Source organism: Drosophila obscura, unplaced genomic scaffold (assembly GCF_018151105.1).
Source record: "Drosophila obscura isolate BZ-5 IFL unplaced genomic scaffold, ASM1815110v1 contig_165, whole genome shotgun sequence".
Classification (NCBI taxonomy): domain Eukaryota; kingdom Metazoa; phylum Arthropoda; class Insecta; order Diptera; family Drosophilidae; genus Drosophila; species Drosophila obscura.
Genome location: NW_024542752.1, coordinates 1,596,336 through 1,610,950, shown reverse-complemented (window position 1 = coordinate 1,610,950; position 14,615 = coordinate 1,596,336). Strand labels below are relative to the sequence as shown.

General features: G+C 43.7%; 1 protein-coding gene across 1 annotated transcript; it reads right to left on the bottom strand.

Annotated features, from left to right (window-relative positions):
* Window positions 1-429: 429 nt before the first annotated feature.
* Window positions 430-1,125, bottom strand: LOC111072410 (proteasome subunit beta type-4-like). Its single transcript, XM_022364257.2, has one exon. It carries the CDS (start codon window positions 1,123-1,125, stop codon window positions 430-432), a length of 696 nt encoding a protein of 231 aa, XP_022219949.2.
* Window positions 1,126-14,615: the final 13,490 nt, after the last annotated feature.

The following is a 14,615-nucleotide window of genomic DNA, read 5'->3' as shown; positions in this document are numbered from 1 at the left end:
ATAGTTTGGAAACTCACCTTCAATGTTGCAGACTCCGTTGACTGCTTTGTTCGCAAGTTGCTTGCCACTGGTGATTATATTTTTTTTTTGCTTGGCGCAAAAGCTTGTCAAAAATACATCCCATTCCGGAAACGAAAAGATGATATAATATTTAATTAATCATTGCAAATAATATAATAATAAGTAAATAATAATTTAATAATATTTCTGGAAGCATTCAAAAACATTTACACACATGCAAAATTGGCAAAAGTAATATTTATTATTAATTTGTAATATTTTATTTTATTTTAATTTGTAAGTTTATGTTTGAACATTTTAAGTGGAACCCAAAATGCAGGTGTACCAATTTTTGCTGTGTGTAAAATATTTGTATTTGTGTGCATTTTTGTTTTGTTTTTGTTTTTGCATTTGCATTTGGCTATGCTTCTAGAGCATAACTTCATTGTGACGGGCGTGAGTCCAGTCCTTGTTGGCTCTGTAGGGTCCCTCAATGTGGCATCCGTTGGCGCTGCAGATGCCGACCGTGTAGCTGGGAATTTCACGAGCGTCGGGACAATGCAATGCCCCCGTCATGCCCTTCCAGATCATAGCGAGCGCCTCCTGTTCCGAAAACTCTCGGTCCTTCGGTTTGTTGTTGCGCACCATGGGCAGGACCGCCTCCAGGGCTGGGCCCGTGGTCACCACGTAGTCCTCCACGATGCGACCACGACAATCGATGGAGGACAGGTAGGGGCCCGTCTTTGGATCCATGCCACCCACAACTATCAGCACAGCCGTGTGATCTTCAGTCTTTGGCTTCATCTCGAAGGCGGCCCAGTAGATGCGATCCGCGATGACCTGCGCATCAATCGTGTCCTTGTATTTTTGTATGCCACCAAAGTCGCCACCTCCGCCCACAATAATCTGTTCGCTTATTTTGAACACCCGATCCATATTCTGGAACCGAGGCATCCATTCAGAGTGGGCGCAGGTTTCGGCCGCAATCAGGACCCCCCTGTCGTAGCGAAGTCCCAGAACGGTAGATCCCCAGGGAATGGACTCTTCGTCTTTGTCCGTGCCAATTAACTTCAGGAGCTCGGGCCTTTCCGAGCTGGCCCTCTGGTAGTATTGGTGGTAGTTCATCGCTCTAGTTTTCCTATTTTTAATGGGGAAAATTGTGTACGGAGAGTGAAATGTCGAAATTTTACCGACTTGACTGAGAATATTTTTGGGAATAAAAATTCTCCATAGATGTTGGTTGATGTGTCAAAATGAGAGTTGATCTGGCCTGCTTGATTTCAAAGAAATACAAAAAAAAAGTTGTTCGAAAATTTTTAAAGTGTTTTCCAACACTCACTCAAACAGCATTTTTTTTTTTAAATGATTCTCACATTAATTTTCGGCATTATAAAAATAATGCCAAGAGAACTTTTTCTAGTGCAAGCTTCGGGCAAGTAACGGTAACCGTGACTTGGAAAGCTTTGCGCTTTGCGCTTTTAGTTTTCGTCTTCGAATGGGAATTTCGAAAATTCTCTGCATTCCGTTGCGGTTATCTGCGGCGTTGGCCCACTTTCCACCGCTCTCCGGAGCGCGGAGCACGGTGCGGCACGGCACGACATGGCTCTTTCATTTCATCGACGAACTTTAACTTCTGCAGAACGGACCGGCATTTTGGGCACTTTTTTGATGGGGGGGGGAGCTATTAGTGGGCGGGGCTAGACGATTGTTGCTTCGGCCAGGTTTCGGCCAGGTTTTGGCTGCGGGCGGTCGCTGCTGACCTTCAAATTGAGAGTCGTGACTGCGCTGCTCGCTCTCTGCTGTTATCTCGGCGCTGCGCTGCGCTGCGCTGCGCTCTCTGCTCTGCGTTGTGCTTTGTGCTGCGGTGCGTTGGAGCTTTTGTCGATATCGAAAGCGTTGTCTGTCGAAAAAGCTCAGGTTGAAAGCCGCAGCTGCTGCTTTTTATGCTGCTGCTGCGAACAGCGAACTGCGACTGCGGCTGCATTCGTTCCGATTCGGAATACCCAATTCGGAATCCGTTTCGGGCTCTCTGCCGATTGTCGCCTGCAGAGACGCGGGCATCGTTTGCGTCTGGGTCTCGCACAGACGGTCTCCAGCGCGTCCGCTGCGTCAGTGGGGCCAATAGTCGTTGCGTATACGCCGCGATGTACAGAGCCGCGACACGCGACACGCAAGGCATCGCAGCAGCAGCAGCAGTTGGAGCAGCAGCAGCAGCAGTAGCAGCAGTAGCAGCAGTAGTAGTAGTAGGAGCAGTAGATTCAACCACTGGACCAACGGACCGAACCGTTGAGCCGCTCTTTGAGCCGCAGTGCCTGCTAAGCCGTGCCCCGTCGTTCCCGTATCCGTCTCCTTACTCGCATTCGCATCCGTAGTCCGTAATCGGCATCCGCAGTAGCCTCCAACTCGCGCTTATCCGCATCAACAGACGCGAAACTTCGACTCCGCGGCAGGAAGAGAAAGACAACTTTTTATATCATTCACTGTTTTTTTTTTTTTTAAATTTTTTTTGCATTTTTTTTCTGAATTTTTTTCTGGTGAAGCTTCTTTGCGTCGCGCTACCCCCCCAAGAATAAAATAGAATAAAGGGGAACAAAATTAAAGTTGTTCCCGCACTTCTTGGTTGTTTTTTTTTTTTGTAAGTTTTTTCGGCACAAACAAAAATAACTAAATCGTGGCCCGCTGTGTGTGTCTCGGTACCGTAACCGATCCATGAGGTAGGTCTTAAAAATATTCTATCGAATATTCGCCCTCTGCTTTTTGGCGGCTACTTTCTCGAGTCGATCCATCCATATAGATATGGGACCGTGTATCGAGTCTGATTATTATTAATTTTTTGTTGATGTGCGTTTTTATTAATATTTAAAGAGGCATAAAACTGTTGTGACGTAAATACGTGGCCAAAAACAAACCAAAGAAAAAAAAAAAAAAATACATATATATAAAAATAAAGCTCAAAAACTCAACATTTTTATTGTATTTAGATATACGCGTATATCTGGCGTATATTTTGCGCGTCGCGTCGCATCGTTAAAACGATTTTCATATTCATAACATTGCAGGTCTCCCCCTGCCTCCTGCCCCATGACCATTGGCCACAGGCCTTTTCCATTTTCCATTTTACGCTTCTTATAGCCACCATTTACCTTACCATCCATCCATATCGCTTTACATATCCCCATCTGCCTCCTCTTGTTTTTGTAATTTTTCTTCTCTTATTTTCTTCGCATTTCCTTCGGTATTTGGAATTCTGATTTCTGAATATTTCTATTAATTTTTGTTGCTGGTTGAGTTTTGATTTGATTTGAGTTTTTAATGGCTTTCACATGGACAAAGTTTTGCTAGCGGGTGGGGGATACAATTTTGTCCCCAAGAATTTTTGTTAGGTCTTTAAAAACCCAAGGAATTTGCCAGCGTTTGATAATTCAGTTATATCCCCGACATGCCCACGAGTACGGGCCGTGCCCGTACTTGTGTATCCCCCGTATTTATTGTACAGTGAAAAGCCTTTGGAACGCATAAAATCCATCTAAAAAATGTACTTCAATTAAAATTATCCGCCCATTGTAGGCGTACTTTTGAGAGAGAGATTTTAGAGATTTGGAAAGACTTCAATGCAGTGAACTCTGAAGCTCGCTATGGTACAAATTTGTATCCCGAAAGTGAGGAATGTGCCTGGAAATGCAGCAGAAATCTCTCACACAGAAAGAACCAAAGATTGGGTCTTTGAATTGTGTCCATTTATGGTTTTATTTTGCCAAAGATGTGTCCTCTCCAGACATCGAAATGCTTGAGGGAGCATCCGAACTAGAATGGAGATGGGCAGCCTATCCCGCAGGGAAATTTTCAATCCTGAAGGAATAAGGCCGCCGTGCATACGAGTATATGCAGACCCACGATCCATTTTGGTCACTTATTGCTGGGGATTTACTCTGGTTTGCGCAGTGTCCTTGAGAGCATGTCGCCCGACTCCCCATCGACACCATAATATCCATACGCACGGGGAGGGATTTCGGGTTGGGAATGGGAAGGGTGTGGGAAATGGGAGATGGGGGTGTCATCCGTTGAGTGGGGGCGATGGTTTCCTTAATAGCGCTTCCAAAGAAATGCTTAATGAAACACACACAGGGGCCAACAGACAAAGGCCAACTTAAGCAAATTCAAACACGACGATGGAAGCCAAAGGAAAAGCTCAAACTTTTGGGCCCAACCCACCTCGCTACGCTCTGTCGTCAGCTCTCTCAGCTGCAGCTGCAGCTGCAGTTGCGAAGGAAGCTGCATTTTCCATATTCATTTCCCAGGCTTCCCAACTTTCTGCCATTAGCGAAGCGAAAACGAAACGAAACGAAATGAAATGAAATGAAACTACAAAAGACAAAGCCAAGTGGAGAGAAGAGAAGCATTTGGGCCCACGGGCCGAGCACGGGAATTCACTTAAATGCGAATTTGGTTAAAGACCAGCCAGGGGCAGTCAGTGGCAGCCACGGGGTGTTCCGCCCAAGCCACCAGCCTCCTGCTATCACTTCTGAATTCTTGGGTATTGGGCACCAGGGAAAGCGAGGGAAACCTCATTGAATGGGGAACATTTTGCACGCCTCAGCAGCAATGTTGAAGGGCGGCCAGTGGTGTTGGGGGCGCAAAGCAGCAGGTGAGAGAAAAAATAATAAGTAGGGGAGAAAATGAAAGGCAGGCATCCTCCAGCGAGTGTCGAGGCAATGGACATATGAATACCCTTCCCGATAACCTACGAAGAAGGTAGCTTTCTCTCTGGAGGATATGATTTTATTGTACAAATTTACCCATAAGTGAGCGGAGATTAAATACAATTCGAATGGAATTCTGCTGGCATTATTCCATGAAGGAACGTCTATGCTCAAAAGCATAGTAGCCTCTGCAAAAAAGGGTATTGCCAGAGTGGGTTGTGGAGGGGTGCAGATGCGAGATGGTGGCACTGCTCTTGGGGAGGCCGTGCTGACAGCATCTGAGGCCCTCAAGGGAACATGGCGAATTCTTTATCAAAATGTATGACAAGTTTAAAAAGTCTTGTGGAGAACATCAACAAAATGAAGGCAGCGGCAACGTTTCGGGGGCATGAAAGGGTTTTGAAATGGAATGGGAAAATAGGGAGGGCCAGCCAATATGGGAAAGGATAAAGGCAGCAAGTAAGTAAGTAATGTGGTTCAAAGAGCAAGCCAGAGGGGGCCAAAGGTGAGCCGTGAGAGCATATCCGGATGAAAAACGAGCCCTGAAATGGGGTTAGAAGTCAGTCGGAGTGGAAAGTGAAAAAAAAAAAAATAAAATGAAATGAATTTGAATTCGCAGACAGAAAAAATCCAATTGGGATGAAAGTTTGAGAAACGAATCGAAAGCAAACTTAAAGAAATTCCGTGTTTAAGCCAAAGGGAAAGCCAAAGTGACTGTGGTGGCTCATAAAGAGCAAGAAAATGAATTCACAGTAAGCTGGCGACTGTGGGATCCATGTGGACTTAAGTCTTTAATTTACTTCTTAAAGAGATATCATAAAATAATTATTTCGGAAGCCATTTTACAATGCATCTCTTTTGTTCTTCTCGAATATTAATTATGATAAAGTTGCAAAGCAAACAAATTTAAGTAATCGAAAGCAAGCGATAATTATCGATAATGAATTCAAGTTTTCAATTCTAAATATGTATGTTTTTCTTTGTGATTTCAATAAAAAAAACTTCATTCAATAGAGATTCATTTCATTTACATATTCGATTCGATGACTTTGACTTATTCGATAACTAAATTGCACTTAATCGATAGCTTTCTTATTCTATGACTAATTTGATTCAATAATGGTTGGCCCCAAAACCCAAAAAAAAGAGTTCGTTCTGGCACCAACCATTCGATGGCTGGCATGGATCTCTCTATTCCCATTCGATAAATGTCTGCAGAGCCTTGCTGCAGAACTGAAACAGACTGAATGCAGAGTAGCAGCAGTGAGAGAGAGAGAGGAGAGAGAGAGAGAGCGGCCAGTGGCAGTGCCGCATCAGAGCCATGGCCAAAACGGATGTGGCAGGCAAACTAGGTTTATTTGGACAACCCCAATCCCCATCAACAGTCTTAACAAACACTTCATCCATCACCCGCACACACAAACACACACACACAGATACAGATTCATTCATACATATATATATGTATGTATGCATATATACTCGTACATAGTAGCATCAGAAGCGACCATAATTTGTTGCAAATTTATTGAAAAGCCATAAAAAATTTTGCGTTTCCTTTGCTCTCCTCGCTTTTCCATTTCAGCCAGAGGACAAGAAAAGATAAGAGCAGAGGGGGAGAGGAGACAAGAGGAGACAAAAGCAACCACAGGGACAAAATTAATACCCACCCACCCCCACCCCATCCCATTGTATTTTTCGCCATCCAGCCGCCGTTCCACAGGCCCCCTGAGGCAGAAGCAGAGGCGGAGGAGCGCGCTAAATGAGCTGGAAATGTCCAAGTGGCCGCCGCGGCACATCAAGGGCGCTGGTGCTGGTAACTGGTGTTGGAACTCAAGAGCAACCATCCAGGGAACAACATCGTCCAGCCAGCAAATAAGCCAAATTAACGAGACAGCGACTCAGAGGGAGAGAGAGAGAGAGAGAGAGAGAGAGAGAGAAAGGGAGGAGGAGCCAGGAGTAGCTTGGAGGAACAATCAATGCCAAAAAGAAAGCCATTCAAAGTGAACGTAATCTGCACATAATCGAAAAATCACAGCTAGTCGTGCGTCTCCTTATTTTTAGCCGTATCGGTATCAGTATCCGCCGTATCGCCGTCATCGTCTTCGTCGTGTTAGTGTCGTGTGCGTGTGTGTTTTTGTGAGCAGATATCGATGTTGCATCCACAATACATCCACGTGTATATCTACAACTATGTTTTTGTTGTTGTTTTTTTTTTCAAGATCTTCCCAACACTCGAAAGAAGTTCTGATCGAAACAAACTAAATCAGAGCACACAGTGAATAAATGAATGAATGAATGCAATGAATGAATCAAACAATCGGATAAATGAGTACAAAGAATCGAACTATCGATTCATACATCGAGAGAGCAGTTGCAGTAGCAGTAGCAGTAGCAGTGCAAGAACCATTATGATTATGTCTGGTATGTGGTCTACACTGTGCAACGTCGTCGCCGTCGTCGTCCTCGTCGTCGTCGTCTGTGCATCATCTGTGCTATCCGGTTATATTCGGTCTTCTGTACGTCCTCTATGCTAAATCAGCGCCCATAAGCGCCAACTACGGATATTAAGAGTTCTTACTAGTTTATCAATCTAGCAATCTATGGTTCAACTAATCAAATACAAATACAATACATAATCAAGTACCAAAACTCAGCTCAGAGTCACACGGAATGCAATAAGGTGAGTGCAATTCCAGTTTCTTCTTGTTTCTTCTTAAATATTTGTTATACAAAAACTATCAATAAGTTGGTTAAGAAAGAAAACGAAGGTATCCGTTCGCTAATGGGAAACTCGTACAGGCCCATTGGCATTAGGGGTTTGAATTTGTTCAATCATTCCTTTTTAATTGGAATTAGCTCCATCAATCTGAACTTTACCGTTTAAATAATATCTTGAAGCTCCTAAAAATGTATATTAATTACTTGAAGGACAATCAACTTATCTGTTAGCTTGAATCCTTAAATACAGGAGAATTTTGCAAACATATGACATATGATTAATATTCTAATGAGGGAACTCTAATGAAGGTGAGTGCCTGCCGCATATCCTACGTGCTATGTGCAAACGAAATTAAAACCCCATACCCAGGAATGGCACTCCGCTGTATTTCGAATAAGTAAGTGGAGCTGCGGACAGGACACATAATTGCAGAAAAAATAATTCAATTTTCGTGCATTTTATGAGCCCAACAGCAAATCATTGACCATAATCAACGGGGGGGATACACTAGAACGGTGTCGAACAGGCAATAGGAGAAGAGCTTTGGCCTGGGGCTGGGTGGGATCCAAAACCTGCTTCTGCTGTTCGTCTGGCATTATGGCCTGTCATGGCGCTGCCACCCCCTATAACGGTGGCCTGTCGTATCTGTTGGCTCGCTCGCATGCACACACGCGCCGGGCGCCAGAGGCTGAAAGCAACAGCCGTGCCGCCGTTGGCTCTCGTAAATGTGAATGATGTTACCGATGGCCGGACGGGGACTGCCACGGACCATGGATACGGTGGATACATGGGTTTGGATTCCACCCCGTCCGGTCCTCCCGTGGTCGAAAGAGCCAAAGTGCTCATAAACATTTTGTGTCCAGTGTTGGCTTTGGTCTCTTCTCCTGCCCCTATCTCTACTTTTTCTCCACACTCTTTCTGCTTGTATTTTACGGCCTTCCTCTCTCTATCGCAGTGTGTGTGTGTGCAAATATTCTGCAGCTTCTGCCTCTGCCTCTGTTTCTGCTTCTGTTTTTTCTTCCATCGCTAATCAAAAACTGCAGCAGCTTTGAAACAGTTTCCAAAAAAAAAAAAAACAAACAAAAAAGACTACCCACAAAAAAAATGTGCGTATGGCCCAAGGTCGACCCACTTTTTTCTCCGTATTTCTCCTTCTCTGTCGTTCGGACTCTGCCACCATCTGCTGAGCGTCTCTTGCGCACTTCCTTCTTATTATTATTATTCTCTGTTGCTTTTCCGCCTTCATTCGTTTTGTTGCAAAAAAATTGCTGTATTTAATTTGCTCCCTGTCTCTCGCCTTCTCTTTTGCTCCCAAAACACACAAGCACAAAACACACAAAACCCAAAAAAAAAAGAGTCCCGTTTTACGACTCACCCAGGCCATCTCCGTTCCGCCTCCGCCACCTCCATCAACTGTGCTCATTCTGTGTCTGTGTGTGTGTGTGTGCCTGGAATTTTTGTTGGTTTTTCCACACTCCAGTCCAGTGCAGTGCAGTCCCCAAACTCGCATAATTTAGGCCGCTGTTCCTTTAGCTTTTTATTTTCACTCTGGGCTTTCCTTTTTTGTGCTCTTTCCTTCCTTTTGTTCTAGTAGAAATTCGCAGCTGCCGCTCAGAGTTGCTTAGGGAAACACTGCACTTAACCAGCACTGGTACTCACTGGCTCCTTTATTGATCTATCGATAATAAGCTATCGATCTTAGCTTTAATTCAAATTTGAATTCAAATTTGAAAACGAAATGAATGAAAATTGCAAATTTCTCTCTGTTTTGAAACTTTTCGTTGTTGTTGTTGTGGTTTTTCCATAAATAAAATGCGTTTTGGGAGCAGTACGACAAAATGACAAGTCCACGAAGACGTCGCGAAGCTTTTCGTCGCTGCCTCTGAATCTAAATTTATGTAAGTTTTATTTTTACTTTATGGTCGTGTCTGTTGGCTGTTGCTGCTATTGTTGTTGCATTTTGCATGTGTTTTTCATTGCGTTTTTCTCTATTTTTAACACTAGTCTCTGTTCCTTTGGACGCTCTCACGTGTCTTTTAGCTATCAATCGTATTTTGCATTGCTTATTATTATTTTTCTTTGGTTTAAAGATCCATGAGAAACGAGAGTAGGATCAAAATCTGTATCAATGTGCCATTTCCCATATGTAACATTAAATGCTGCTGCATTTATGTGTGAGGCACATACAGATAGAGACAAAGCAGCAGATAGAGAAAGGGAATTGCCAAAAAAAACTTTGCATTGAATCATGTTTTATGGGCCACCAGCTGTGTGTGCCACTGCCGCTGGTGCCGCCCCTCCGCCGCCGCGTGGTGCCAAAGGATTTCGGGATGAGGTCGATTTATTTTGTGGCTTTTAAACTGTGGCAACGTTGCACATTTAACGGTCCAGCTGCGGCTCTTTTGCGTGGCATGTGCGTTTATGTTTGTGCAGCATATGTAAATGCAATGAATAAAATGCCACAGAGCAGCGAGGAAGCTTGATTGCGTTTTTGGTGGCGGCGAAATCAAATTAAAACATACATATGTGTGCAAGTGAATAAGCAATGCCACTGACCAGAGAGAGAGAGTGAGAGAAAGATCATGCGTTGTTTTGTGATTCTTCTCCGATCCTAAGCAAAACGAGGCAAAAACCTGTAAAAATGTTGACCACAAACCTAAGGAAATTAATAATGGAATCAAATGGAGTTCATCGTTAAGCTTCCATCTGAAGCTGAAGATTGTTAATAAATTTAATTTAAGCATTTAAGAAATTGCGCTGTTAATTAATCGAGCGATCTGCGAGAGGGCTCTGTGTGTACCTGTACCTATACGAATGAATTCAGCATATGTCTTCTTTTGAACCACAGACACAACATAAATAAATACATACATATGTACATTTACATACGAGTATGTATGTAAATATGTACATTCTGTATGTTAGTTGCTAGAAGGCCATTTGATATCAATAGAGATGAATTTTAGATATATAAAAAACAGACACTGCATCAACTGATTGTTTTTATGGCACAACCCATTTAATATTCTCTTGATAGTTATCCAATTTGAATGTATCAAATCATTTGTTGGGAAAGCCCATTGAAAAGTGTTTTCCGAATTTAAAAAACAGATTGATAGAAAAACAGGTGGACGTGGCTATATCGAACCGCGGCTGTTGGGGCTGGGATCAACAAAATAAATGCCAGCGCTCGTAGCTTACTATATGATTCGTTTGCTAAGTGATTCCTTCTGTGCGGTGCGTGTTGCAAGCATATGGCCAAAACTATTATACCCTGACAGGCTAGCGAGCAGACACACTTCTCTCTCTCGCTCTTCCTCTCCCTCGCTGTGACAGAGACAACACACAAATTGGCATAAAACGAAATTAAACAAATTGAAAATAGGCCGAAAAGCGATCAAGAAATGGACAACGGACGACGCTTCTTGCTTTCTATTTCTTTTTTGTTGCTTTTGTCTGTGTTGTGTTTTATAGGCCCACGCGAATACTCACACACGGCCACTGGGACACACACACACACACACACGGACATTATAGATACGGATATATAGTGCTAGTGGATATAGAGGCCAATATAGTGGATAGACAGTGGGACAGACATGCGATAAATCGTCGCTGATATTTATAGAGGAGTTTAATTTTCGGCGACGCACCCAAAAAAAAAAAAGAAAGACAAACCAAAGCAAAGAGAAGCAAATAGAAGCAAATAGAAGCAAAGCAATCACAAAAACCAGGCTATGCTGCATATGACCTTGCGTTACCCTTCCCTAAATAAGAGAGACAGACAGAGGTAGAGAGCGAAAGCACTTGGTTTTAACTCTCTAAGATTGGCTCACATTTTGGTGGTGGGGTGGGGGGACGATGACAAGCTGCTGATGGAAACGAATATACCCCAGCGCGTCGGCAGGACACAACTCAGCAAATTTTATAGTACGCGTGTCGATTGATAAGCAGCAGGCAGTCCGTGTCCAGAGTCAATGGCATCCATCCACCATCCACCACCACCAAGCTTTCGTCTTGACAAAGTCGTTAAAAAAAAGGGAAGGAGAGCACCGAGACGACAAAATTTACGTCAACATCGTAAATCGTTAACAAATTGAAAACCAACAAAAAATAATCGACAATCAGCTCTGGTCTGGCGGGGCTCGGCCATGCAGAAGAATGTTAACTGCAAAATGTAGCAAGAATGTTGCATGTTGCAGTCAAAGCAGAAGATGAAAGTACAATGGAAGTAGCAACTTGGGAGATTCAACATATTCAATATTGAATATTATTTTTGTGTGAGAATCATGTTAACAAATGTCTGACATTTAGCTAAGGGAAGGACGAGATTTTGGGTGAGGAGATATGCAGCCTGCAATGGCGTAGCCATGCAAAGGATTCATCAGAGGCCAATGCATATGTACACAGATCTTACTGAATGAGGCAGTGCGAGGAACTGAAAAGGGGGGGCGCCAATGTAGGGAAAGATTGTAAGAGAATCTGGGCAGCTAACACTCGTGAGTCTTGCCAGTATCTGTATTTCGACGTTTGCAATTCACTGGCAACGCAACAGCTATTTTTCCTTATTTATTGTGTCATAAATCAATACGGTGCCACTAGATTTTTCCCTGATCTTAGCAAAGAGCGCAAAAGAGCAGTTCCAGCAGCGTCATCGTCATCCTCGTTTGCGGGTGGCAGGCATCGATTGTTTAGCTTAGCCCTATCGATATTCATCAGCAGCATCCTGCCCACGTATGCACTTAAGCGTGTACGATTTCCATATTCCGCTTTGATGTACTTAAAAGGCTTTGCTTCTAAAGTGTTCAGTTCCATAGCTCATTAATTACCCAGTGCGACATGCGAATGAATAAACTTTGAATGCATTTTACAGAAGATAACAATTAGGGTTTTAGACCAGGATGAGCAGCTGGGCATAGCTTTATCTTCAGCACTAATAAAAAGGCCAGAGGAGAGCTCATATAATTTTTATTTCAACCCATCCATCCATCCATTGCTCGGCAAACAAATCCCAATTTTTAAACCTACAAAAAAAAAAAAATTTTTGGAGTGTATACTCCCAGCTCTAAGTGTGTGAGGATGTGCATTTTTGTGTCGTGAATTTGTCGCGCTCAAGCGGATGGGCAACCAGGCGACCGGGCGACAGGACGGACAGGGCGACAGATGGTGCCATTAATTTCGTTGGCAAATTGTTAGCAGATTTAATTGGTTTTGCAGTTGCTTTGATTAAAAAATAATACGAAAACAATCGATAAATCAATCGAGGCGGAAAGCAAACAGGTGGCGTAATAGGGAAAGCGTTTTGGGGGGAGGGAAAAACAAAAAAACAAAAAACTAAAAAAAAAAACTTAAAAAAAAACAACAACTAGTAAAATTGCTGCTAATCAGAGGTTGCACGAACGATGTGTGGTGTGCTGTTGCCACATCGGTGTTTTTGCGGGGGAGTGCAGTCGTTGTAGCGGATGGGTTGAAGCAGAATCAGAATCAGCAGCAGCAGCAGCAGCAGGAGTAGGTTGGTTGTGGTGTGTGGGGGGGGGGGGGAGCCCTGTGTGGAAGGGGGCTCTATGCCAACAACAATAACTAATCAAAAGTGAGTGCCAATGGCCCGCGGGGGGGTAAACAGAAAAGGGGTGCCAAATGGTTTAGGGATTGCAAACTTGGTCCTACTCCACACACACACACACACACACACACACACGCATAGCATGCCCCCCAAAGCGACAGCAGCTGCAAACATTTAGCAAAACTTGTTTGGGATACTCCCGTTAGCGCATGACGCGGCCGCCGTTCAATTTTCACAAAATTCACAAAAATTCATTGATAAATTCTGACTGGAATTTCGGAATATTCCTGCGAACTTTGAGCCCACGTTTCAGGCAGTACACTTCTTGTGTGCAGTACCCCATAAATTGTTTTAATTTAATTTGTTTTCCATCCATTAGACATTTAAACAGTTACGGGAATAGCCCCACCGATAGTTGCTGCTGCTGTTGCTGCTTGAATTCATTTTAAATTGAGAAAAATCGCAGCTACGCTGGCACGAAATCACAAAAAGTTTTAATTATTTTCTAACAGGCGAACACACACGCAGCAGGCGGCAGACTGTGGACATGAAGAAAGTCAGCCCTAAGGGGGGCTTCGGTGTAAAAAGAGAGAGAAGTACGCGAGTGGCAGTGGGAGAGACAGAGAGAAAGTTGTGGGCATTGTTTTCACATCGAATGATTGGCGTATGACACCAATTATTTGCTCTAATAGAAAGGGATTGCCAGATAATAATTAATGTACGTTTATCAGTGGAAAATATCAGTTTTTCCTCTGGATGTCTTATAATAAAATTCAGCTCAACTAGATCATATTTAATAAAAAAATGTCCACAAGCGAAAGGCCACAGAGGCCACAGATAAGGGAAAGATCGAAACATGGGCGTGGTTCCTGGTTCCTGGTTCCTGGCCCACCTGGTTTATATTGTATGTATGTGGGATGCCAACATACGAATACCGTGTAGAGTTGCATGTCACGTGCTGAGAGAGAGGAGCGAGGCAATGGCGAGGCTAGGACAGGCAGCATTTTGGCACGCCATGGCCTCAGCAGATCCATGGAATCCATGGCAAAATGTGGGCCTGTCAAATGGTATCCTGTATCACTCCTTCTCTCTCTCTCTCGCTCGCTTGTTCTAGCTGGAGAAAGAGAGAGGGAAATTAAATACGTTAAATAACGTAGCACACACTAACACACACACACACACACTAACACACACACACATTCCCACGGCAATTTGTGGTCATTTCCTTTTTCATCAGCTTGGGCAATAATTTCTATGTTCCCATTCCTGTTCTCTTGGTTCTCTGCCATCTCTTCCATTGCCCTCTCTACTTCTACTCTACTTCTGTTTGCTGTTTTCTTTGCTCGTTTTGTTTACCGTTAGGTTGCGATGCGAGGACACTCCTCTCCTCTCCACTCCCACTCACACTCCACTCCAGCCAACGGAACATGCCACAGGATGCCACAGCTTAAGAGTTTTGAGGCTGAGACAAGGAGAAGCAATCGTGGGCGTGAGAGTGGGTAAGGTGGAGAATGGGGGAGTGAAGAGTTGGGGTGGGGAGGAAACGCGGAGCACGAGGGCAGAACGGAAGAGACTGAGCTTCAGCCTTGCATAAATATTTTGTGGCTCGCTTTACAGAAAATATTTTGCA

What these genes read in the sequence shown, in the direction of transcription:
- LOC111072410 (XM_022364257.2), bottom strand. Translation starts at nt 1,125, where the DNA reads ATGAACTACCACCAATACTACCAGAGGGCCAGCTCGGAAAGGCCCGAG.